We start from the raw sequence: 26,380 nt of genomic DNA on the forward strand, positions 1-26,380 counted from the left end.
TATTATGCGGGATACGGTGATTAGGATATCGTTGTTGATAAACCCGCTGTGCAGCTCGTCCGCTGTGGTGCGCTATGTAGTACTCACCAACCATGTCAGCGTACTCACTCCAGGTGTATCGCTCCATTAGTCAACAGAGACAATGCACTACTACACTGGTGGACAGCAGTTGCCCACAGCTGAAGAGCGTAATACGGCCTCTGCCTATTGAAGATCGTAATACGGCCTCTATCAACTGGAGAGCGTAATACGACCTCCAACGGTTTAAATAATCCTCGCAGGAAAAAATGACATCAGGGAAAAATATTTGTTTTGATGTCCCCTACAACCTCCCAGAGTTTGTCGGTTTAAATACTTTTCACCCTGTATACTGTTCATATAGTACCGACACGTTATAAAAAAAATTGTATCGAATGGCTGTTAAGATTGCAGTGTTCAGCCATCGTCTCATTTCTTCAGTGTATCATATGTACATGCACTGCATAAAATGACTAGAAGAAAAAGTAAATGAAATTTCTCTCTTTACGGAAGCGAGCTCACGGTCCACCACTAACGAGCTGCTTATAAGCGAAAATCAGTTTTCTCATATGACATCCCGACAGTCATGGATCAAGGCAATCATGTGGATGCAGAATTTCTTGAATTCTGAAAACCACTTGAATCAGCACCACACAAATGCTTATTAACGAAATTTCGATCATGTGGGGGTATGTAACGAAATTTGTGGTTGGATTTAGGATTTGTTGGTGGAGAAGACGCAGCATGTTATCTTGAACGGAGTCATCGACAGAAGTAGAAGTAATTTCAGGCGTGTCCCAAGGAACTGTGTTGGGACGCTCGTTGCTCATGTTATATGTTAATGACCTTACAGACAATGTTAATAGGAACCTTAGACTTTTGCAGATGTTGCAGTTATCTATAATGCACTACTAAAAAATACTGAGCGGCACAAAAGTCCAGCCAGATCTTCATAAGGTTTCAAAATGGTTCAAGGATTGGCAACTTGTTTTAAATGTTCAAAAACGTACAATTATGAACTTTGCAAAATTCAGAAACATAATATCCTATGATCACCATATTGAGTCGCAATTGGAATCAGTCAGATCATACAAATACCTAGGTGTCGTCAAATCATAGCGATGCGAAATTTGTTTTACATGGGCTTTCGTAGGTAAAGCAGGTGTTATACTTTGGTTCTTTACTAGCTGGCATATATGGAAAAATGCAGTCAGTCTGCAACGGACACAGGTTGTGCGTCACGCCTTAGATTATTGTTCAAGATTGTGGGACTCATACCAACGGGGGATGTTTTACGTATACTACCAAGAGCGACACGAATGACCATTCGATCACGGATCGTGCGGCTGGTCCCGGCGGAGGTTCGAATCCTCCCTCGAGCATGGGTGTGTGTGTTTGTCCTTAGGATAGTTTAGCTTAAGTAATGTGTAAGCTTAGGGACTGAGGACCTTAGCAGTTAAGTCCCATAAGGCTTCACACACATTTGAACATTTTTGGTTTGCCTGACTCGTGAGAGACCGTCGCAGAAATGCTGAAAAATCTGAATTGGCTGCCGCTTGAAGAGAGACGCCAATTATTCCGCGAAAGCGTAGACACAAAATTTCAGGAAACGGGTTAGGTAAGTGAAAGATCTTCGGCCCTGTACGTATCTTTCCCGTAATGATCACGAAGACACGATCGGACTAATTACAATACGCGCAGAGGCGTTTAAGCGGCCATTCTTCGCACGATCCATACCCTACTATTACGGGAAGAAACTTCACCATGTGGTACTACGTTAAGTACCCTCTGTTATGTACTTTACAGTTGTTGATATGTATGTAGATGTAAACAGGCAGCACCTAGACCACGGCGAGATAGGCATCCCTCAAGGGCGCCAGCAGGATGGGACGCAAAAACCGATCACAAAAAAGAAGAAAAACGATTTAAGAATTAACGGAAATAGATAAATGAGTTCTGCCACTCGTGTTCCTCTCCTCTACCAGCTGGAAGAAGCCATTCGCTTGGCCCGAGACAGTGCTGTCGCACTGTCTTTTCGTCCATTAATTACCTGAAGTTTCTTTTATGTACCCCCATTGGTGCTATTTGGTGGAACCCTCTGAGGTTTATCCCGTAGGCGGGTAAATACGTGAAAATTATTTTTTATTTATTTTAAACATTGAAAAAGAGTATTATAGAGCTTTTTTAACATGTGATTAAAAACACTATTTTAAACAGGCCAGCTCTGAGTTGTATTCGGACAAACAGAGACAGACGGACGAAATGGCTCCACGAAGACAGTATTAATCGTCTTGGCAGGCCCCTAAAAGTTATTGGTAGACTATATACGAGGGCCATTCAGTAATTAAAGAGACAAATTGGTCTGGAGAAAAAAAGTGTTTATTTGTACAAAAAATTACTTTTTCTGCTTTTCAACACAATCCCCTTGAACAATTGTGCACTTTTTTCCAATGGGCTACAATCTTTTTTATTCCGACTGCAAAGAACTCTGTCTTGATGTTTGAACCAATATCCAACAAACTTTTTCACGTCCTCATTTTGTTCTGGAACCTCTTCCCATGAATGCCTCCTTCAGTGCATCAAACAAATGGAAATCACTAGGTGCTAAGTCAGGAGTGTAAGGGGAATGAGGCAGTACTTCCCAGGCCATTTTGTCGATGTTTTCAATGGTTAGTTGAGAAATATGAGGACGGGCGTTGTCTTGCTTAAAAATACACCTATCCTCTGAGACCCACGACGTCTCTCTCTCATGGCTGGTTGCACCTTGTTTAAAAGCAAATCCGAATAGTATTTACTGTTAATTGTTCGTTGCTCTTCGAGATAATCACAAAAAAACTGGACCTTCAGCATCCCAAAACACCGTCAACATGACTTTTCCTGGTGGTGCTAAGGTTTTGAATTTTTTCTTGACAGGTGAGTTGTGGTGCTTCCACTCCATGCTTTGTTCTTTTGATTCTGGCTCGTAATAGTGAACCCAAGTTTCATCACAATTTTCTTGAAGAAGTGCTGACCTTCTCTTTCATAACGTTCCTTTAGCTCTGTGCACACTCTCAACCTTGTGTCCATGTGTAGCTGCGTCAACTCCTTTGGGACCCATCTCGCACGTGACGTGCAGTACTTCAGCTTGTTACAGATAATGTTATGAACTGTACCAGTACTAACTTGAACCTTATCAACTATCATTTCCACAGTCACACAGCGGTCAGCACGAATAATGTCATCAGTTCGATTTTGAAATGAGGGAGCTGAAACTGCAACTGGTCGGCCAGAACGGTGAGTCGCGACCGTTTTGGAACTGATCTACCCACTTGTAAAAATTTGCACGATTCATACAACATTCACCATAAACTTTAGACATTCTACAGTATGTATTCACCGGATTATGGCCTTCGGCAAGTAAAAAACGAATAACAGAACGTTGTTCAACTAATGTGAGCATTTCAAGCGGAGTCGCCATCTTGAAATGTATTTTTGAGGTTAAAACAAAACAATGTTGATACATCAGCTGATCAAGGGTCAGCCGGCCGCTGTGACCGAGCGCTTCTAGGCGCTTCAGTCCGGAACCACGCTGCTGCTACGGTCGCAGGATCGAATCCTGCCTCGGGCATGGATATGTGTGATGTCCTTACGTTAATTAGGTATAAGCAGTTCTAAGTCTAGGGGACTGATGACCTCAGCAGTTGGTTGGTTGGTTGGTTTGGGGAAGGAGACCAGACAGCGTGGTCATCGGCCTCATCGGATTAGGGAAGGATGGGAAGGGAAGTCGGCCGTGCCCTTTCAGAGGAACCATCCCGGCATTTGCCTGGAGTGATTTAGGGAAATCACGGAAAACCTAAATCAGGATGGCCGGACGCGGGATTGAACCGTCGTCCTCCCGAATGCGAGTCCAGTGCCTAACCACTGCGCCACCTCGCTCGGTGACCTCGGCAGTTAAGTCCCATAGTGCTTAGAGCCATTTGAATCAAGGCTCATCCCAGTGATGCCAACTTAAGGCCATAAAAGTACCAAACTTGCCCTACTGACAGTTTTTCGCCGAGACCAATTTGTCTCTTTAATTATGAATGACCCTCATACAACGATATGTCTTTGAACATTTTCTTACTTTGCAGATGAAAGACAACATAATTTGTACTTTTCTTTGAACCGTATTATAACGTAGCTTTTCAGTCACTTGATTTATACCATCACTGAGGGTGTTCTTGTCAGTAGTCTTTCAACGTCTTCACTTGTATGATCAGTAACAGAATTCTTTTTGGTGAACTTCAGCTTAGCTTTCTTCCACAAACATACAAGACTTCTTGCTCGCACGTGTGCTTTGACTTGTTAGCATCCCATTTAACGTAAGCATTGTAAAAGTTTTGATACAAACTCATGTTGAACACAATAACATAGGCTTTATATGCGTTGCAGAACATCACGACTTACTCATCGACAGAAGCGTAGTGATTTCGGCTGGCGCGGCAGAGATCTCCCTGAATGAAATCTGACACTTGTGAGGCTCTTGTTTCAGATCGAGAAATCCCAGGTATACAAACGTGTAAAGCATTCAGTTCAGTTCCGAGAGGCCATAAAGACTGGTGGGCACTTTAATACTGCCCGTTGTAATAATGTATATTCTCAGAAATAAAAAAGTTGACGTGAGATTTTCATTCCGCCACCCCTACCTTTAAACGAGATTTTCCCGGACCCACCAACCCCCATTTTGAGCTCACGTAATTAATGGACGTCCCTCAAGTGACATTATAAAGGATAGGCGTCACAAGGGGTATTCTGTCAACAATGTCCTTGATTCACACAGCTGTCGCCAACGTAGTTAACTTATATACTAGTACAGGGTGTTACAAAAAGGTACGGCCAAACTTTCAGGAAACATTCCTCACACACAAAGAAAGAAAATATGTTATGTGTTCTTTGTGTGTGAGGAATGTTTCCTGAAAGTTTGGCCGTACCTTTTTGTAACACCCTGTATGGATATGGTGTCTGATCTTTCGGACATGTCCGAAAGAACAGACACCATTGTTGACCTGCAGTCGTCTAGAACGAAATTAGAATTACATTAATACCTTCAGCTGCTAACAGGCGTTGATATATATCAACAGGGACAGGTGAAAATGTGTGCTCCGACCGGGACTCGAACCCGGGATCTCCTGCTTACATAGGGTGGGACACTGCGAACGTAGTGTGTGGACATCAAAGGTGAGAGTGTGGGTATCGCGTGTGCGTGCGCGAGATAGTCCCTGCAGTCGCACTATCCTCTGTGCTCTCTGTGGCTCAGATGGATGATTAGTCATCAAAACGTCCTCGGTCCTGGATTCGAAATCCGACACCGCTTAATTTTAGCCGGCACGGTAGCTCAGCGTGTTCGGTCAGAGGCGATCAACAATGAACTTAAACGGATGTCTTACGACGTTCGCCCCGAGCAGATGCAAAAATAAATAAATAAATAAAATAGAGGGTCTGCCATGTAAGCAGGAGATCCCGGGGTTCGAGTCCCGGTCGGGGCACACATTTTCACCTGTCCCCATTGATATATATCAACGCCTGTTAGCAGCTAGCTGAAGTTATTACTATAATTCTAATTCAGTTAACTTATGGTAAACAATGGAGTTCTTGTGGTACTAGCTACGGTATTGGCGAGCGGCTGCTGGAGCAAATACGCTGTTTGACCACAGGCTTCCGATTTTAGCCAGTTTTCTGCCTGCTAAGGACTGGAGTGAAACTGTCGTAGCTAGAGCGCTTGAAAGTGGCTCTGAGCACTATGGGACTCAACTTCTCAGGTCATTAGTCCCCTACTTAGGTTTAACTAGTTCTAAGTAACCTAAGGACATCACATACATCCATGCCCGAGGCAGGATTCGAACCCGCGACCGTAGCGGTCTCGCGGTTCCAGACTGCAGCGCCTAGAACCGCATGGCCACTACGGCCGCTTGAAAGTATATTATATAATAGTAAGTGAACAGGGAAACAGAACTCACATATAACGAACCATGTAATATCATTATATATATGAGTGGTATCTGTTCTGTCGGACGTGTTCAACACAACAGACATCTCTCATATCTATAATTCCCGCGGACGCGAAGGCTGTTTGATGAGAAAGTATCAGTGCGGATGCACAACTGACGCCCGAACTCCTACATGAGTCTAATATGCGAGTAGGGGTTAATTGGGGGACGTCGCGGTGCGGCGAGCGGGAATTAGGTCGGAAATGGCTCTGAGCACTATGGGACTTAACTGCTGTGGTCATGAGTCCCCTAGAACTTAGAACTACTTAAACCTAACTAACCTAAGGACATCACACACATCCATGCCCGAGGCAGGATTCGAACCTGCGACCGTAGCGGCCGCGCTGTTCCAGACGGCAGCGCCTAGAACCGCTCGACTACTCTGGCCGGCGGGAATTAAGGTCTGACAGAAAGCGTGTACGTATGGTCGAGGTGGCTGCCGGCACGCTAGCTCAGCGTGTTCTGTCAGAGACCTACCCCGTTCATTATTGCATAAAATACTATTTAGCATCTCATGTATACACCTGTCAAAAACGAACAACAAATATTATCTTCCTGTCGTGTCCTGACTTGTGTGCCGTGTGACCTCCCCTCTCCTTTCTCTTTCTTGCTCCGTCGTCGTCGTTTCCTTCTTTTCTCTTCGGCTGTCTAAACTCTCTTCCTTCTTCCTTTGTCGCCCTTGTATTCGCTTCTCAAGAGCCTCGCAAACTCTGTTCGGCGTAACCACATCCAGAGTCGTAACGAGGTTATGCTGCGCCCTTGTGAGAACTGCCAAGGCCTGCACACACACCCCAACCCCACCACCCCCTCCGACCAAGAAAAATCTACAAAATGTATCTCTCTGAGAGTATTTCTATACACACTTGGAAATTTTGTAATTTGTAAGCTAGGTATAATAAAAATGAAGCGTTACTGAAAAATACTAGTTAAATGAACCATATAAATGGAAACCTGAAGGACGTAGTTAATTCCAATCCAAAAGAAAGCTGGTGCTGACAAGCGTGAATACTATCGACCTATCCGTTTAGTAACTCACGGCTGCGAAATACTTACGCGAAGAATGGAAAAATTGCTAGAAGCCTACCTCGGAGAAGATCAGTTTGGATTTCGGACAAATGTAGACACACGCGAGGCAATATTGACCCTACGACTTGTGTTAGAAGATAAGTGAAGGACAGGCAAACCTACGTTTATAGCATTTTTAGACTTCGATAAAATTTTTGACAGTGTTGACTGGAATACTCAATTTGAAATTCTGAAGGTAGCAAGGGTAAAATAAGACTGAAGTATAAGACTCGATAGGCTTAAAAAGGAAGCAGTGGTTGAAAAGGGAATGAGACAGGGTTGAAGCCTATCCCCGGTGTTATTCAACCAGTACGTTGAACAAGCAGTAAAGGAAACCAAAGAAAAATCTGGAGAAGGAATTAAAGTTCAGGGAGAAGAAATAAAAACTTTCGGGTTCGCTGCTTACATTGTAATTTGTCAGAGATAGCAAAGGACTTGGAAGAGCAGTTGAACGGAATGGACAGTGTCTTGAAAGGTGAGTATGAGATGAACATCAACACCAGCAAAACAAGGATAATGGAATGTAGTCGAATTAAACCAGGTGATGCTGAGGGAATCAGATTAGGAAACGAGACACTTAAAGTAGGAGATAGGTTTTGCTGTTTGGGCAGCAAAATAAATGATGATGGCCGATTTAGAGAGGATATAAAATGCAGACTGACCTTGGTAAGAAAAGCGGTTGTGAAGAAGAGAAATTTATTAGCAGAGAATAAAGATTTCAGTCCTGGGAAGTCTTTTATGGAAGTATTTGTGTGTAATGTAATCTTGTGTGGAAGTGAAACATGGACGATAAACAGTGTAGAGAAGAAAGGAATAGAAGCTTTTGAAATGTGATGCTAGAGAAGAATGCTGAAGATTAGATGAGAAGGTATGAGACAGAATTGGAGAGAAAAGAAATTTGTGGCACAACCTGACTATAAGAAGAAAGGAAGATTGAGGTAAGGTCCTGTCGACATCGATATCATTAGAGACGGAGCACAAGCTCGGATTGTGTCAAGGTTAGAGAAGGAAATCGACAGTGCCTTTTCAAAGCAACCATCGCGGAATTTGCGTGGAACGATTTAGGGAAATCACGGGAAACCTAAATGCCGATGGTCTGATGCGACTTTGAAGCGTCATTCTCCAAAATGCAAGTCCAATCTGTTAACCATTGCGCCGTCTCGCTCGGTACTAGAAGAAGCGATAGGCTGATGCGACACATTCTGAGACATCAAGGGATCACCAATTTAATACTGGAGGGAGATGTGGGGGGGGGGGGGGGGAGGGGGAGGTAAAATCGTAGAGAGAGTTCAAGAGATGAATGTAGTAAGCAGATTTAGAAGGATGTAGGTTGCAGTAGTTATGTGCAGATGAAGAGGCTTGCACAGAATAGAGTAGCATGGAGAGCTGCATCAAACCAGTCTTCAGACTGAAGACCACAACAACAAGAACAACATAAATGAAATATATTGATCACAAAAAATTAGCTACATTATTCTAATAAATAAATTACAAATTTCATAAACTTTCTAGTAAAACAGAAAGTAAAAATCTATGTCTTAATGTTCATCGCAGCCACTGATTTTAGTACGATGTATATTAAAGAACAGATTTTATTTCCTCCTCACATATTATAAATTCGAAATAAAAGAGAAAGGTCTATAACTAAGTGTTGAGTCAATATTTCCTTTGGCCGGCCTGAGTGGCCGAGCGGTTCTAGACGTTTCAGTCTAGAACCGCGCGACCGCTACGGTCGCAGGTTCGAATCCTGCCTCGGGCATGGATGTGTGTGATGTCCTTAGGTTAGTTAGGTTTAATTAGTTCTAAGTTCTAGGGGACTGATGACCTCAGCTGTTAAGTCCCGTAGTGCTCAGAGCCATTTGAACCATTTTGAATATATCCTTTCCAAGAATTAAGTTTTTAATATAGTCGTATTCTCCATTGATTTTCAGCGAATCAAACGCCTGATTATGTCATTCAAGTCAAATTTAGTAGCAGTGTTGTATGCTGTTGAGAAGATAACTGAATTTGGCAGTCTGCTTCACATGTGATAGACCTTAAGTAGTTTTTCATTTTTAATTCGGTGAAACTGTGTTGACAAGATGCAGCACTTAATGGAATTATCACAAATATCCTCAAAGCTACTCCGATGTTTCGATAAGCATCTCGCAACCGAACTTCAAAATATCAAGATGGGAAGCTGTGTCAGTGATCTTTATCAGCTTTTGTCACTGGAATTTGGAAGCCACTATTCCGTTAATTACATCAGCTGTATCGATATTCGTGTTATATTAAGCACCAAGACCTGCTGTATATTTTTCCGAATAAGATACAGAGCTCTCATTTACGGTGTCCCCAGCAGTAATTAAATTGAGATTAACAGCATGAATAACTAGGGGGAGAGGAATGGAAAGGAATCGGGTTGCGAAAGAGATAGGAAAGAAATGATCATTTTCAGCCCCAACGGGCATTGCGACAATGCAACGGCGAGAGTTGAAAGTTTGCGCTGGATCTTTATACACACACATCAAGTGTCGTACCGCGGCTATATCTCAGGGCTTTCAACAAAAAGGAGGGAGAAGGGGCACATATGTGGTTCATCACGATGACGTGGTGCTGAGCGTGAGTGTCGTCAACCTAATCTCCGATTTGTGAAGATTGATGACTAAAGCTGAAACATTTCTCTAAAAAGGTAACTGCTGTCATTTTCAAAAGGTGGAAATTGTAGTGTAGACTATAATTTTTATCGAGCTACTAAATTGAGGGAATACGACACAGTTTATAATAAAGTTCCAACTTCGGATGAAGTTTACTGATCCCAAGGAGCTGAAACAAAACTCATCCGTTCCTAATGTCATTCACAACGAGAGTAGTTAGTTTTCTGGTGTGCGTGTAGTGGTCACCAATGATTGGAATTATCGTTCCGGTAATTCCTTTACAATCTGTTTATTGGTTGCTAGGCAACGTATCAATCAATCGACTATTCCGTGATTAATATATGTCGTATTAAAACAGTAAACCAAACCTCATTTACTGTAAGCACCAAGAACGATTACTATAACCTCAAATAGTTCTTTAATAATTATTACCAAGTTAGTGTCAACAAATTGCGGGGAGTATCAGTTAATCCTTCACGCGACTATAACGCGCGATGGTCTCCCGCGTATTTCAAACTGCGCGCCATTATTTCAAAGTCCGCTCGCGATCTGTTTATAACAAAGTTTGGCCGTGGCTCTCTAGAATGTTTCCCAAACCAGCTCCGGATTATGGATTATAAGTTTTAGGTCAATTCTTTAAAATTAAAGAGGACCCGCACTCGATTACAACTTGACCGCGTACTTGAGCAGCACAGAACTTACTATCATTTTCAAAGAAAAAAAAATCACAAATAATGCAGCATTATGATCTGCTACGTCAAAATAAAAAAAAAACTCATTACCTATTGATTCTTATACAGTGTCAATCGCTCAGCAAAGGTTGCACTACAAAAAAATCTCGACTTGAAATGACGTCACGCGTTACCACATGTTTTGACTCTCCTACTCTCACGTGACGCAAAGTATATCTGACTTTAATGGACATCTTGACAAGATTATTGCTTAAAGAATTCGTGGGCTACTCGGACGATTACCCATGTAATGCTACACCCGCATTCCCTGGCCCCCTAGCTCTCAAAAAATGGTTCAAATGGCTCTGAGCGTTATGGGACTCAACATCTATGGTCATCCCTAGAACTTAGAACTAGTTAAACCTAACTAACCTAAGGACATCACACAACACCCAGTCATCACGAGGCAGAGAAAATCCCTGACCCCGCCGGGAATCGTAGGTTTTTAACAGACTCAAGCCTCGAACCTTTAATGCAACTTAGGAGTCGGCAATCGTCTTCCAAAATATTAAAAATACTCCGTACACCTAAGACTGCCCCAACCTCCCCCTCACCCCCCACCCCTTTCCCACACACACACAAACTATTGCATGGGCGCCCTTGAGCGGATAACACCCTTCATAGAACAGAACGACCAAGTCGTGTAACTAACGCACAGTCTTATTTCTTCTGAGAATGTCAGCGTGATAGCGGCGCGTGAAATCGGTCTAGGGGAGGGGTGGCCGTGCATGTAAGCAGGCAGGCTGTCAGAACGTGACGCTGCACACGTTGCAGGCGTGTTCAGGCCGCGGGTGATGAAACAGCTTGCAATGTTCCAGCTCCGTCCTTCATCTCTCTCTTTTCCGGAAAGGAAGTATGGAAGAGTATATTAGCGACAGACAACATCTTTCACTAATGTCGTCATCACGGAGACTTGTAGGAAAATGAGGGCGACAGCCTGGAATTCAGGAGCAGGTGCGTTACTATATAGAAAATGTGCCAAGTCCAAAGTTCTTTCGTGCCTACCCTGGCTACACAAAACGAAGAGATTGATCATTTTCAAAGGTTGGTTTAAGAATCTTTTGCAGACGAGGTATTTAATCCGCCGTCTTTTCGATTTGTTAGAAATACTTTCACAAGGTTCGCGATATTTGTAAGACACTGCAGAGAAGCATGTTGTACACTTCCTGTTCTTCTTCCTCTTGTCAGGGATGTTTATCCCCTCGTTCCTTGCAATAAAAAAAGATTCTCTGTATCAGCCTCACTATTCCATTAGTTTTCAGAATAAGGCAACGTGTGATGCCGAATGTCAGCAAATGCCCTAAACAATTTCTCAAATAAAAGAGACACACTAGTAATTCCGGTAGTAGTATTAGCAGTATTAGTAGCTCTCTTCATCCGTAGACCATGTTTACAAAGAATTTTACATGTCGTGGTATTACAATTTAAGAACAACAAAAATAACATAATTCGTATTATACAGGCCTTTTACATACTTACAGGTCTAGTTTGACAAGCGTGTGATAGATAATCGACCGCTGCCTTGAAGTAGGAAGCATCTGGCATTCGCCTGATACAATTAGGGAACCACGGAAAACCGAAATCAGGATGATCGAATGAAGACAGGAGCTACTGCCGTCCCGAATGCAAGGCTAATCTGTTTAAAAAAGTGCTACATCATTTGGTTTATCCCTCATCTACAATATTGTTTCGCAAATAAGTTATTTGTGAGGCAATACTGACCCTACGACTTATCTTAGAAAATACATTAAGGAAACGCAAACCTACGTTTCTGGCATTTGTAGACATAGAGAAAGCTTTTGACAATGTTGACTGGAATACTCTCAAATTCTGAAGGTGGTAGGGGTAAATACAGGGAGCGAAAGGCTATCTACAATTTGTACAGAAACCAGATGGCAGTTATAAGAGTCGAGGGACATGAAAAGGAAGCAGTGGGTGGGAAGGGAGTGAGACAGTGCTGTAGCCTCTACCCGATCTTATTCAATCTGTATATTGAGCAAGCAGTAAAGGAAACAAAAGAAAAATTCGGAGTAGGTATTAAAATCCATGGAAAAGAAATAAAAACTTTGAGATTCGCCGATGACATTGTAATTCTGTCAGAGACAGCAAAGGACTTGGAAGAGTAGTTGAACGGAATGGACAGTGTCTTGAAAGGAGGATATAAGATGAACATCAACAAAAGCAAAACGAGGATAATGGAATGTAGTCGAATTAAGTCGGGTGATGCTGAGGGAATTAGATTAGGCAATGAGACACTTAAAGTAGTAAAGGAGTTTTGCTATTTGGGGAGCAAAATAACTGATGATGGTCGAAGTAGAGAGGACATAAGATATAGACTGGCAATGGCAAGGGAAGCGTTTCTGAAGAAGAGAAATTTGTTAACATCGAGTATAGATTTAAGTATCAGGAAGTCGTTTCTGAAAGTATTCGTATGGAGTGTATGAAGTGAAACATGGACGATAAATAGTTTGGACAAGAAGAGAATAGAAGCTTTCGAAATGTGGTGCTACAGAAGAATGCTGAAGATTAGATGGGTAGATCACATAACTAATGAGGAGGTATTGAATAGAATTGCGGAGAAGAGGAGTTTGTGGCACACCTTGACTAGAAGAAGGGATCAGTTGGTAGGACATATTCTGAGGCATCAAGGGATCACCAATTTAGTATTGGAGGGCAGCGTGGAGGGTAAAAATCGTCGAGGGAGACCAAGAGATGAATACACTAAGCAGATTCAGAAGGATGTAGGTTGCGGTAGGTACTGGGAGATGAAGAAACTTGCACAGGATAGAGTAGCATGGAGAGCTGCATCAAACCAGTCTCAGGACTGAAGACCACAACAACAACAACAATATTGTAAAATGATAGTACTAAACTGCTCATTCATTTCTCACTCCTAGTCACTTCACACACTGCTCACACTATACAATCATTATTTCATTCTGTGATACTACAAACACTATGAGCTAGCGTCAGAATCATAGCGCCGATGTTTGGTTTCCATTTTGTGTACGGTACCGCAAATTCCTATTTGTTACCCTGAAAAAACTAAGTCAGCATCCCTCTATAAGGAGAGAAATGTTGAGATCAGAAGGAGAATAAGGTGTTGGTATTATACATTGCCTAGCTTTGGGTGTAAAGTTTTCCAGATAAGAAACGAAAGAATATAAAGGGAAAAAAGACAGCATCAAAGTGTTATGCGAAATGATAGACGTTTTAGTATCGTTATCACTATTACTGGTACGTTTTTTTACCAAACCCTTGCTTGCTCTGTGTTATCTGAGTAATCCTATGCGGGATAGAATAAACCAATATTGCTTAACAAGTACTTTTTAACTACCTCAACGAATGTAGGCATAGACGGTGACGTGTGACTATTTCGTGTTCTTCGCAGATGAATGACAGCATATTAAACGAGAATTAAAATTCTTCTGTACTGCACACTGCCTTCTTTAAAACGTTTTCGGTAAGATGTAATTGACAGTATTCCTTAAGAACTGGCTGACATCAGAAAATCAGATTTTCTTGTGTAAATGGTAATTATTCCGAGAGAAGGGAATAAAGTTTGAAAGTGTTTGGCCTATGAAGTATTATAGGAACTTTTTATATTTACTGCTGTAAGACTGTGGATTTCAACTACGCGCAAATGCCAATAACAAAATGTCCCCGCACAGGCTATTTCTTTGAACTCCCGCGGCGATCGATTGCTCACACACCACACCCTCTGACGTCACGGGTTTCTGCGCAGCTATAACTGCGCGCAGCGCCGGCCGTTTGCCCCTGATCGCCCTTGACGACTTGACTCATTCCGCATTCGAGAGCGGGAGTTCGCAGGAAGAGGTATAGTGTCAGTGTTCGGTTCTTCTAATTGTTAACAGGTAAGATAATTGAAGGCCAACACGTCTGAAACTTCTTTGTTATAAGTGAATATCACCTTATTCCTCCCACGAATATGCGGGAATATTGGATCGGAAAGAAGTAGTTCGTTGGTTCAGTACCGGCAGCAGGAAACTGACATCTAGTAGTTTCGTCATCCTCCCAAATTGTAAAGTTTTCCTCCACCAAAATACCGGTGCTGTGTGTTGTTAAACAAATGTAAAACATAATTGTATTTACTGTCTAAAGAGGCTTTGACCTTCAATGACCTTCAGTTTTGTCAGTGTTCGATACATGTCGTGTTCGGAACAAGCGGTGTACTACGTGGCTACAGTAAATGATTTGAACAACAAAATAATAGGTAACATTCGTTTTAATGTTAGAAGAAACAGGGGAACTTGGCTCTGAACTGTCTCTGTAGCTTTACTCAGTCTTTTTGCGTGATAAATAGTATCCAATGCACTAACGTATAGCGACCCCCTGCCGTGCGGGAGCGATAAAAAAAAAAAAAAAAAAGTTTCTACAGTACCAGTAATACCACTAGACTTCCCAGTCAATCAGTTACCTTATCCCACAACCAGCTTCTTCACCGATGCTTTTAATAGTATTTTGAGCAATAATATTTTATATGTATTTACATATCTATAAATACTGTAAAAGTTTTGTGTATGTTTATGGCTGTATAAAAGTCGTTAAAGTAATTTTTATTTTCTGGTTTTCATAGAAAAATGTCTAAGATCGGTATCAACGGTTTTGGCCGTATTGGACGTCTGGTGCTGCGAGCAGCGCTTGACAAGGGTGCCCAGGTGAGTTGTTACAGCCATTGTGTGAGGGAAATTGTTATTGTGACAAACCTATTTAAACAGAAAAAATTGAAATAAATTGCAGGTCGTGGCTGTTAATGATCCATTCATTGGGCTAGATTACATGGTTTATCTCTTTAAATACGATTCAACCCATGGAAAGTTCAAGGGCGAAGTGAAGGCAGATGGTGATAGTCTTGTTGTTAATGGTGAGTAACTCTCATGTTATAGTAAAATACTGTCATGTAGTGGTTTAGGATGATGATCATGTAGCAGAGTAGTCTGTTGTAATATTGTATGTATATCAAAGTATAAATTTCATTACAGGCCACAAGATTGCAGTGTTCTCTGAACGAGACCCAAAGAATATTCCCTGGGGAAAAGCAGGTGCTGAATATATTGTAGAGTCCACTGGAGTCTTCACCACAATTGAGAAGGCCTCGGTAATTAACCAAACTGTTTTGTTTGCGGGATTACTGCATGGCTAATTGTTACACTGACTATCCACAGATTTACACAATGGCATTGTGCTGATTGATAAGTTGATATTCGTTAAACTTCAGTTAATGCAGTTTTCATCTAAACATTATTCATCTTTGGTTGTTGATCATAAGATATCCTCTCACAGAACAAATTAAAAGGATTCGTCTGAAGGCTCTGTGGTATTTAGTTTCATGGCACCATTGCCTAGGTTAGCTATTTTTGTACTTTACTAATGTTACTTCCTCAATCATTTGATGTATAGAACTAATTTGCACTGATATTAAATTGGTGAGAGTATGTTATCAGGTCACTGTGAGCTGCGTACTAATACCTTAGTTGTCTTCTGTATAATGTTGAAACCTTTTACAGGCTCACTTGGAAGGAGGTGCAAAGAAGGTTGTAATTTCTGCTCCAAGTGCAGATGCCCCAATGTATGTTGTTGGTGTAAATTTGGAAGCATATGACCCAAGTGCTAAGGTTGTTTCAAATGCTTCCTGCACTACAAATTGCCTGGCACCACTGGCAAAAGTTATCCATGACAATTTTGAAATTGTTGAAGGTCTGATGACAACAGTGCATGCTGTTACTGCTACACAGAAGACTGTGGATGGTCCATCTGGAAAGGTAAATATGTTCAAACTGTGGTTGTAATAATTCTAAATATTTCTGGTGCAGATTTCATTATTAGGTGTGAGGTACACAATTTAACAAAATATTGTTTTTAGTTGTGGCGTGATGGACGTGGTGCTGGCCAGAACATTATTCCAGCATCAACTGGAGCTGCAAAAGCTGTTGGAAAAGTCATTCCTTCGTTGAATGGGAAACTCACTGGAATGGCTTTCAGAGTCCCAGTGCCAAATGTTTCAGTTGTTGACCTCACGGTCAGGTAAGAGGTTACTTAAAACACAGTCATGACCATGACCATCTGTCAACATTACTCTGTGACCTTCATTTGACCCAGTGGTAGATGTAAGGGGATTACAGGTGCAGTTACGTTGAAGGTTTTATTTGGTCAGCTGTTATTCCACATGTGAAATGTTCTCTAAAATCCCATAACACAAGACACTAATGATTTTTAGCATTAGAATCCTTGGTATTACCAGAAAATATAAAGGCATAATGATGATGCCAATCATTACTAGAGTTCCATGGCCTCGAGGTATCTGTATTGCCTCTTGTGAAACTGTGTAGTCTATATAAAAGGCGAGAGAATTGCTGAACAAAACTAAGATTTAGCCACATGACAGAGGACATAGGGAATTTATGTAAACATTTTGACAAAGAGGATAAGGTGATCATAGTATGTGGAGCAGAGAACAGCCTTGCTAGACAGCAATTACAATGTTAGGGAGTAACTGGGTGGAATAGGAGTAGAAACTCTGGGATAACACTGCTGTTAGCCATGTGAAGTCAGTTGTGCAGGCTGCTGGCGGCTGAAATGAAACCTCAAATGAGTGTTGTGCAGGTTTCCACAATTGGGAGATGGAGGATGATTTTTGCCTGTTAGAAATATTTAGAGATCTCTGAAATGATATCCTGTACCTATCTAAACACTACATAACCAAAAGGCTGGGGAAATTAAATGTACGGGTCTTAAAAAGAAAATTTTCAAAGCAACACTGTAGACATAGTTGATTTTCATTCAAAAGTAATGACCAGAGGCCTGAGCACAACTATCCCACTGGTTTCAAGAGCTGAAGGATCCCCTGTTCCTCAACTGTGTTGGAAGTTGCAGGGTGACAGGTGCACAATGTATGATGGATGCACAGGATGTTTCTTTACTCACATGATTCTGACTTCAGAAAACAGTGAGCATCACTGTGCCTGCTGAAGACACAGCTTTGAATTTTTCAGGGGTAGGTGATATGTGCTTCCATTGCCTAGATGCTCACTGTTTCTCAAAGTGGCATGTGCAAATTTAAACAGGTTTGGTTCCTGCAATGTCATACCTTTTATTTGAACTTTTATTTTGCACTCTAGCATCTTATTCATGTAGAACTAGTATGAGGAAAGGGTGTTTGTGTTTTTGTGGATACAACACACTCAAACATTGGATCTAATAAATTTTGAGATCTGTGTGTAAAAATGTGTGCTTGTGAATGTGCATGTGTCAGAAATCTATATACAAAACAGATTTAAAGTTGTTTTGAATATAGTGAAATAAGAAGACATTCAACCACACAAGATATCATTATTTATTTAAATGGTAGAGCTTTAAATAGTGTCACAGGTAAGACATATTTAATAATCATTCCTTGGATGTTGTAGAAAATATAGGGATGAGTAGTTAAAGAGAAATCAAAGCACTGTTAAAGAAATTTTCATAAAATGAAACTGTATGGTAGTCTCACTAACTTATCCTTGTAAATTAAAAAATTGTGTTCTGTCAAAAATAAGAGCTCATCTGAATTTGGTGTTTCCATCAGAATACTAAATGCTTGTTCCTATGTAATAAGCACTGTCTTTTCTGAAATATGTAATGCATCATTAACTCACAGCATTTTTTCCAGATACATTGAAATATGCTATTATTAAACTTTTCTTTAAGAAAACTGATCAATGTTAACTACCGAACTATTTCAGTACTGACATGTACCCAAATTTTTCAAGTTACATATTCTACAATATTCTCATGTGTGCAGCAATAATAATTCTCAGTAAATCAGTTTGAATTCCTGAAGAGTTGCTCATCTGAGAATGCCATTTAAATGTTCTCATCAAGTAAACAAAACATTAAATAACAAAAGTGCCAACACAATGGAAAATCCACGATGAAATGTAGCAATATTATGGAAGGTAGTTGCTACTCGCTATATAGTGGAGATGCCAGGTCACAGATAGGCACAACAAAAAGATGTCAAAGTGAGCTTTCGGTCAACAAGGCCTATCAATAACGTTTAGATTCACAAAGATTTGACCTTACATCCTCTGATGTTCATAAAGTATATGACATTCTCCCATCTATTGTACGAGGGTGGTTTGAAAAGTTCTCAGAATCACCACGAAAGGTCAGCACTAGCACGAGTTGTTAACATGATATTCGTTGGACTGTTGCCTGTAAACACGTGCCACGTCAGTGCTGTTGGAAGAGAGCTGTGGCGGTAATGTCACTCTGTTGTTCCCGCAAAGTGATTTGTGAAGATTGAAAATATAGATTTGAGCAAAAGGTATGAAAGCAAAGGACACTTGTGGCAATTTCCAGAATGAGCTTAGGTGATCCGTGCAGTGGCTCGCCAAAATTACACTACTCCAGAAATCATTGCAAAAGTGCACAAAATGGTCATGGAGGATTTCTGATTGAAAGAGCATGAAATTGCTCATGCTTGCCAGATGTTGCCTGAAAGGGTGTATCACAGTTTAACTGAAGAATTAGAAATGAATAAATTATCTGCAAGATGAGTGCTAAGACTCTTGATGCTGGATCATAAACACGTGAGAATGGGCATATTGGAACAATGTGTGGCCTGTTTTAGGAGAAATGAAAGATTTTTTTGCACTGGCTTGTGACCACAGATGAAATTGAGACAAAAGTCAAAGCAGTGGAAACCTGCTGATTCTCTGCCACCAAAGAAAGCAAAGAATTCCTTTGGTGATAAGGTCATTGCATCTGTGTTCTCAGATGCGAAGGGGATTCTGTTTGTAGATTATCTCCCCACTAAGTCAACAATTACTGGAGAATACTATGATAACCTCCTGGACAAATGGCAACAAAAGATATGCAAAAAATGGGCCATGTTTGGCATGGAAGTCATCTTCCATCAAGATCATGTGCATGTGTACCATGCTGTCACCCACCTGATATGGCTCCATCAGACTTCAATCTCTTCCCAAAACTGAAAATTTTTCTTGATGGACAAAGATTCACTTAAAACGAAGAATTGAAGCCAGCGTTGACAACTATTTTGCAGGCCTGGAGGAAACTAATTTTCAAGATGGGATAAAGGCACTGGAACATTGCTGGACCAAGTGCATTAATCTACAAGGAGACTACATTGAAAAATAAAATTTCAGTGATGTAAATATTATTTTTTTTTCTATTCTGTTCCGAAACTTTTCAAACTTCCCTCGTACGCAAAAGTTATTCTTTCTGCAGGTGATACTAGCATTGTTGTTGAGATATATATATATATATCTCACCAATTAGTAGTAGTGTGTGTTGAATAAGTAGGATGAAAACTTCAAAATATGTGTCGATCCTGACAAGAAATTAAACTGGATAAAGTGCAGCTTAGTTCATCTGGATTTGCACTTGAAATCATTGCAAATCTTGGAGAGACAAATCAGTAAGTTGATAAATTTTGCATATTTTCAAAAAACTTGCTAGTTTTTGGAATAATCCTTTCTTGAACTAGTGAAAAAACTCTCTATGGTTTCCCATTCGCAACTCCTCTTTCATAGAAAAGTTTAATGTGTAGAATGTGGTGGGTAGGAATCACAACTACATTTTTAACAAAAAAGAAAAGCTGGTAAATGATTGGCATATTTACTTACAACCATAAAAGATAAAGCTGCTTGAGGATGAAGTATTGCAAGTTAGCTTTTCCAGTACAAGCTGTAAACTAATGATTTATTTATTTAGGTTGGGCAAGGGTGCCAGCTACGATGATATCAAGGCCAAGGTGAAGGAAGCTGCTGAAGGTCCTTTGAAAGGAATCTTGGCATATACTGAGGATGATGTTGTCTCTTCAGATTTCATTGGTGATTGCCATTCTTCAATCTTTGATGCTAAGGCAGGCATCCCACTCAACAATAACTTTGTTAAGCTTGTTTCTTGGTAAGTACAATGCAGTTTTGGTAGTGATTTATTTGGTTTAGTACCTAAATCTGTAAAAGTATTCAGTTTTAGAAACTGGTGGTGAGTAAGTTAGTTACAACAATCTTTTGGCTAATGGTGTGGTTTCCTTTGTTATAAGAATACCAGAACACTAATGCTTGTCTGTGTATCATTCTAGCATTATTTCTTTGATTTCAGGTATGACAATGAATTCGGTTACTCAAACCGTGTTGTGGACCTGATAAAGTTCATGCAGTCAAAGGACTAAATTGTTCCATGTGCTACAGCTCATAATGTTGGTGTGATCAGCAGTCCTATGACCCCCCACAAAACTGAATGTGTCAGATCAGTATTGCAGTGATCAGTGGTGTTATTCCATAATTGTGACTGATTCATGGCAGTGTTTCTGCTTAATGGCTAGGCTCTAGGAATTTGATAGAAAGATGAAAAATATTGATTTAGAATTAATATAATCAAAAGCTTTGTTAAATTGTAAACATACTCATTGAACCTAGTCATGAGTCTTCAGTTCTGAAGTTGAATAAATGCCGGTGATATTGCTGTTGATATTCTCTTTGCTGACAGTTTCCCATTCTCCTTATTTTGATGTTACGAAAAGTATTGGACATGGCTTGTTAATGCAATATGTGATGATGAAAATTCTGTTCAGACTATATGGAGGAGCAGTTACTGTCATGTTTTGCCTTTCTCTATTATAGAGCTGAAAGTGATTAATTTTGTTTGAAAGAAATACTTATTACCTTTATTACCAATTCTATGTCGTTCACCAGCCACAGCTGGACAGACAGCGTAAACATACAACATTATCAAAATACATGAATACAACTGTACTATGGTAGTAATTTAATAGATTACAATATCACAACTATAAAATAGATAAAAGTATATAATGTAATTAAATACAACGGTTGCTGTTGGAGTCATGGAACTGAGCTGCAGCTCAGGTAAACACTATGCTATTACTAGAGAAGAATTCTTCAATATTGTAGAAGGGTTGCTCTTTTAGCTAACACAAAATAGTAGTTTCAAACTGCTCGCATGGTAAAGACTGAATGTGATCAGGTAGAGCATTAAACAATTTTAGGGCCACCATTGGGAAGCCGTTTTGTGTCTTTGCTAATTGACACCTTGGCATGTCGATACCGTCTTTGTGAATGCTGTATTCATGAACTTCATTTCTCTTTCTGTAAATATCATGGTTTCTCTTTATGTGGAAGAGGCAGTTCAATATATACTGGCCGTAAACAGTCAGAACTCCTAACCTGGTGAAAATTTGTTTACAGTGGTCTGTTTTTTTTGCTTGAAGTAATGATCCTCGTTGCTTTCTTTTGCAGTAGAAGCACATTCTTGCAACTTGCAGAATGGCCCCATAACAGTAGCCCACAATTGATGTCGCTGTGGAACACTGCATAGTACACAGTTAGAAGGTACTGTTCTGGTACCATACTTTTCATTTTGCTCAAGAGGTACAGGACCCATGAAAGTTTGGAATATACATGTTTGGTGTGCTGTTACCAGGTTAATTTGTTGTCAATGAGAGAGCCCGGAAGTTTAACATCTGCTGTGTTACCCAGTGCTCCAGTACTGCTGAGGCTGCATATCATCCTGAGTTTTTTCATTTTGTTCACGATAAACCAGGCCTTAGCTTCATTGAACAAGACTTCTGCTTGTTTGACTGCCTGTTCAAAATTCTCTCCTTTTGAGAACAAGGTTGTATCATCTGCAAACTGCAAGGTGTGCCCATTGGAGCCTATGTCATTTATGAAGATAAGGAACAACAAGGGCCCTATTACCGATCACTGTGGCACACCATGCTGTAGCTACTCACCTGAATCACTTAGTGCCACCAAGTGGAGTAGCTATTACCAGCAATGTTACTGATCTGTACACTGTTGCACCTGCATGGTTTGCTTTATTTGGAAGACTGTAGACACGCCAAGATTAGGTTATGCGAAGTGTGGCAAAATTTTGCTCGGTTTAAAATAGGCTATAAATCTTTTAATACATATGATTGTTTCTGATTTCAGTTTAAGTGGCTCAGATATATAACTAAAAGTATAATGTACGCAACATAAGCTATGTCCAAAAATGTATTAGTTAATATACTTTGATATGTAAGAAGCAACTGTTGTGAGAACTTGGACAGTGAAAGCTTATACAAACTAGAAACAGTTTGTACTTTTATAAAGGTCAAATTTCTGTATTCTTTGGAGTAATAATTGAACAATTTTGTCCTTAAGGGTTAAGAAAAAAAAAAAAATGGAAGGATGTGCACAAATATAGGTTATGGTACATCAAAAATACCAAGAAACACTCCAGTTGGAGAAAATACTGTCATTTTACAGAGGACATTTACACCCTGCACATTAAATGGTTGAGTCTGAATAACTTACACAGATGGAGATCACGGCTTCTGCACTTGATTTTTTTTGTGATCTCTGGCTACCTGGTTTGTTGTGTTCAAGTATGTGTAGCATCTTGCTTCCCTAGTTGGCTCTTCATTTTGAGTAATCTTGTCTAGTTTCTTTCTGGAGATGTCTCCTATAGTGTAGAGATAGGCAAATGGAGTCCTTAAAAGGACTTTTAGCTTCTACATATCGTTTCGAAAGTGAAAGGCCCAGTGCACAGGAAATGCAATTTCCCTTCATTTGATTTAGGCACAATAGTCTTGAACAGTGTGTATGATTTTTATTGCAGCTCTGTCAAGTAGGCTATAGAATGTTGACTTATTTTAGTATCACCTAACTGTTTGGTCTATGGCATCCACTCCTCCATTAATGGAATTTTAGGTTTATGTGGTTTTCTTTATTGGTGCAGTGATTTCTACAGCTGCATCAAGATATGTAGAAAACATCAACAGATTTTTATTCAGTTTTCCTTTGTGACATGAGAACTGTTAACTGAAGGCTTCTTAATCAACAGAGTTGTGAATGCAAATTTGAAGGAATACAGCTCCCTGTATGTTTTCATCCAAGTTCTTGAATGTTTGTTCTCCTGAATTTGTGTATCGCAGCCAAGGTAAGTTTTAATTTGCATACATTGTTCATAAATTCCAGGAAAGTACATAGATGGTCAGATGTGATGTATTTCCATCAGTCTCAGATATCGGTAACCTTGTTCACAGGCAGGTCTGTTTTTCTTTCCGAAATACACTGGTAAATTCACCTTAAGGTTCCTATCAAAGTATAACTTTCAGTGTAGCTAGCAGGAGGTACATTTTTCAACTTCATTTTGTATGGTTGACAGTTTGCTAACAATTTCAGGAGTCAAGAATTTTTGAATGATTCACATATATTGGTTACTTCCCAGCTGTAGCTATTATGAGGTTCATGGACTATGTTGGCAAAACCATTTTACATTGCCTTGAAGCTTCTGAAAGGTAATCTCTATCAGAACTTATTACGTATTTGGAACGGGTTCTCTACAAATAGATTCACTGTAAAACACAAAAATGAAATTCTGTTCTGCATAAGGCCTGTCCTACAATTAGAAATACTGCTTGAGGGTAAATCAACAAATGAAACAGAATATTTTAAGTTGTTAGGTGTTCATGTTGATAAGAATCTGGCTTACGTGCACATCTGAAAGAGCCACCGTTGATGATTCAAGCAGTATGAAATAATTTGAAATTTGCTGAACCTGAATTCCTTGACATCAGCTGTATTAGGTGTAGATCTACTACCCAATAGTGATATAAGAAAATTTGTGTCGGACCAGGACTCTAACCCAGATTTCCTGCTTATGAGTTGTTGCCTTAACCACTTTGGCTATCTGTGCACACTTCTCAGACTGACCCAAACTTCCACATATCATACAGTTTACATCCTTATGTCATAATCCATTAGTCTCAATTCCTCGTTGTCTTACTTTCCCTTATACGGGAATCAATGTCATGTTGCGATCATAGGTGGTGAATTCAGTGGACTGTGATACAAGGATGTAGACAATGTAACTTATGGAAGTTGCAGACAAGGGGCCATTTGCAACAAGACCAAGAAATTGTCGTGGAACTCAAACATTTTGCTTGGCAGATATGGAGGGGCAATTGTTGCAACAAGTGTGTAATGTACTGCAGAAGTGCTATTTCCTTTTTGTCCTTTGACAAACTGATCACAAATGCCAGATGACTTATGATGGGCAGCAAGAGTGGTGGGAGTGATGCTGGCACTGCGAACACACGGTTGCTGGCAGCAGATGAGGCCTCGCTGCCTGATGTCAGAGAGCTAGTATGGTCCTAGGTAAGTACAGCGATGACACACTGGATTTTATTGAAGAATCAGTCACAGACTCTGTGATGCTTGAAGGGGGAAACCTGATGAAACTGCCGGCCGGTGTGGCCGTGCGGTTAAAGGCGCTTCAGTCTGGAACCGCGTGACCGCTACGGTCGCAGGTTCGAATCCTGCCTTGGGCATGGATGTGTGTGATGTCCTTAGGTTAGTTAGGTTTAAGTAGTTCTAAGTTCTAGGGGACTGATGACCACAGGTGTTAAGTCCCATAGTGCTCGGAGCCAGAGCCTGATGAAACTATGCTTGGCCTGCTAGATGGCGCTGCCATAGGTCAAATGGATATCAACAACTTTTTTAAATAGGAACCCCTATTTTTTTTATTACATATCCGTGTAGCACGTAAAGAAATATGAATGTTTTAGTTGGACCACTTTTTTCGCTTTGTGATAAGTGGCACTGTGATAGTCACAAACATATGGCTCACAATTTTAGATGAACAGTTGGTACCAAGTAGGTTTTTAAAATTAAAATACAGAACGTAGGTGCGTTTGAACATTTTATTTAAATTGTTCAAATGTGATACACGTACCTTTGTGAACTTATCATATCTGCGAACGTATGCTGTTACAGCATGATTGCCTGTAAACACCATGTTAATGCAATAAATGCTCAAAATGATGTCCGTCAACTTCAATACATTTGGCAATATGTGTAACGACATTCCTCTCAACAGCAAGTAGTTCGCCTTCTGTAATGTTTGCGCGTGCATTGACAATGTGCTGACGCATATTGTCAGGTGTTGTTGGTGGATCATGATAGCAAATATTCTTCAACTTTCCCCACAGAAAGAAATCCAGGGATGTCAGATCCGGTGAACGTGTGGGCCATGGTATGGTGCTTCGACAACCAATTCACATGTCATGAAATATGCTATTCGATGCCGCTTCAACCGCACACGAGATATGTGCCGGACATCCATCATGTTGGAAGTACATCGCCATTCTGTCATGCAGTGAAACATCTTGTAGTAACATCGGTAGAACATTACGTAGGAAATTGGCATACATTGCACCATTTAGATTGCCATTGATTAATGGCTGCACATCCATTAACCCGCCAAGGTCGCTGATGTTCCACTTGTCGTAGCCATCATGGATTTTCCGTTGCCCAATAGTGCATATTATGCCGGTTTACGTTACCGCTGTTGGTGAATGATGGTTCGTCGCTAGATAGAATGCTTGCAAAAAATCTGTCATGATCCCGTAATTTCTCTTGTGCCCAGTGGCAGAACTGTACGCAACATTCAAAGTTGTCGCCATGCAATTCCTGGTGCATAGAAATATGGTATGGGTGCAATCGATGTTGATGTAACATTCTCAACATGGACATTTTTGAGATTCCCGATTCTCACCCAATTTGTCTGCTATTGATGTGCGGATTAGCCGCGGCAACAGCTAAAACACCTACTTTGGCATCATCATTTATGGCAGGTCGTGGTTGACGTTTCACATGTGGCTGAACATTTCCTGTTTCCTTAAATAATGTAACTATCTGGCGAACGTTCCAGACACTTGGATGATGATGTCCAGGATACTGAGCAGCATACATAGCACACGCCCGTTGGGCATTTTGATCACAATAGCCATACATCAAAGCGATATCAACCTTTTCCGCAATTGGTAAACGGTCCATTTTAACGCGGGTAATGTATCACGAAGCAAATACCGGCCGCACTGGTGGAATGT

The 26,380-nt window shown here is 40.5% G+C and overlaps 1 protein-coding gene across 1 annotated transcript; it reads left to right on the forward strand.

Moving 5' to 3' along the window:
* Positions 1 to 14,230: 14,230 nt before the first annotated feature.
* Positions 14,231 to 20,955, forward strand: LOC124593735 (glyceraldehyde-3-phosphate dehydrogenase). Its single transcript, XM_047132065.1, has 8 exons — positions 14,231 to 14,330; positions 15,053 to 15,134; positions 15,217 to 15,340; positions 15,459 to 15,574; positions 15,984 to 16,238; positions 16,340 to 16,500; positions 20,194 to 20,388; positions 20,587 to 20,955. The coding sequence occupies exons 2-8, from the start codon at positions 15,057 to 15,059 to the stop codon at positions 20,654 to 20,656; spliced, it is 999 nt and encodes a 332-aa protein (XP_046988021.1). The 5' UTR covers positions 14,231 to 14,330; positions 15,053 to 15,056; the 3' UTR covers positions 20,657 to 20,955.
* Positions 20,956 to 26,380: the final 5,425 nt, after the last annotated feature.

This window comes from Schistocerca americana, chromosome 2 (assembly GCF_021461395.2).
Source record: "Schistocerca americana isolate TAMUIC-IGC-003095 chromosome 2, iqSchAmer2.1, whole genome shotgun sequence".
Lineage (NCBI taxonomy): Eukaryota > Metazoa > Arthropoda > Insecta > Orthoptera > Acrididae > Schistocerca > Schistocerca americana.

Bases quoted from the DNA above. Each gene is read 5' to 3' on its own strand.
- LOC124593735 (XM_047132065.1), top strand. From the start codon at position 15,057: ATGTCTAAGATCGGTATCAACGGTTTTGGCCGTATTGGACGTCTGGTG. The intron at 15,575-15,983 runs GTAATTAACCAA...AACCTTTTACAG, and splicing joins CCACAATTGAGAAGGCCTCG to GCTCACTTGGAAGGAGGTGC. The intron at 16,239-16,339 runs GTAAATATGTTC...TATTGTTTTTAG, and splicing joins TGGATGGTCCATCTGGAAAG to TTGTGGCGTGATGGACGTGG.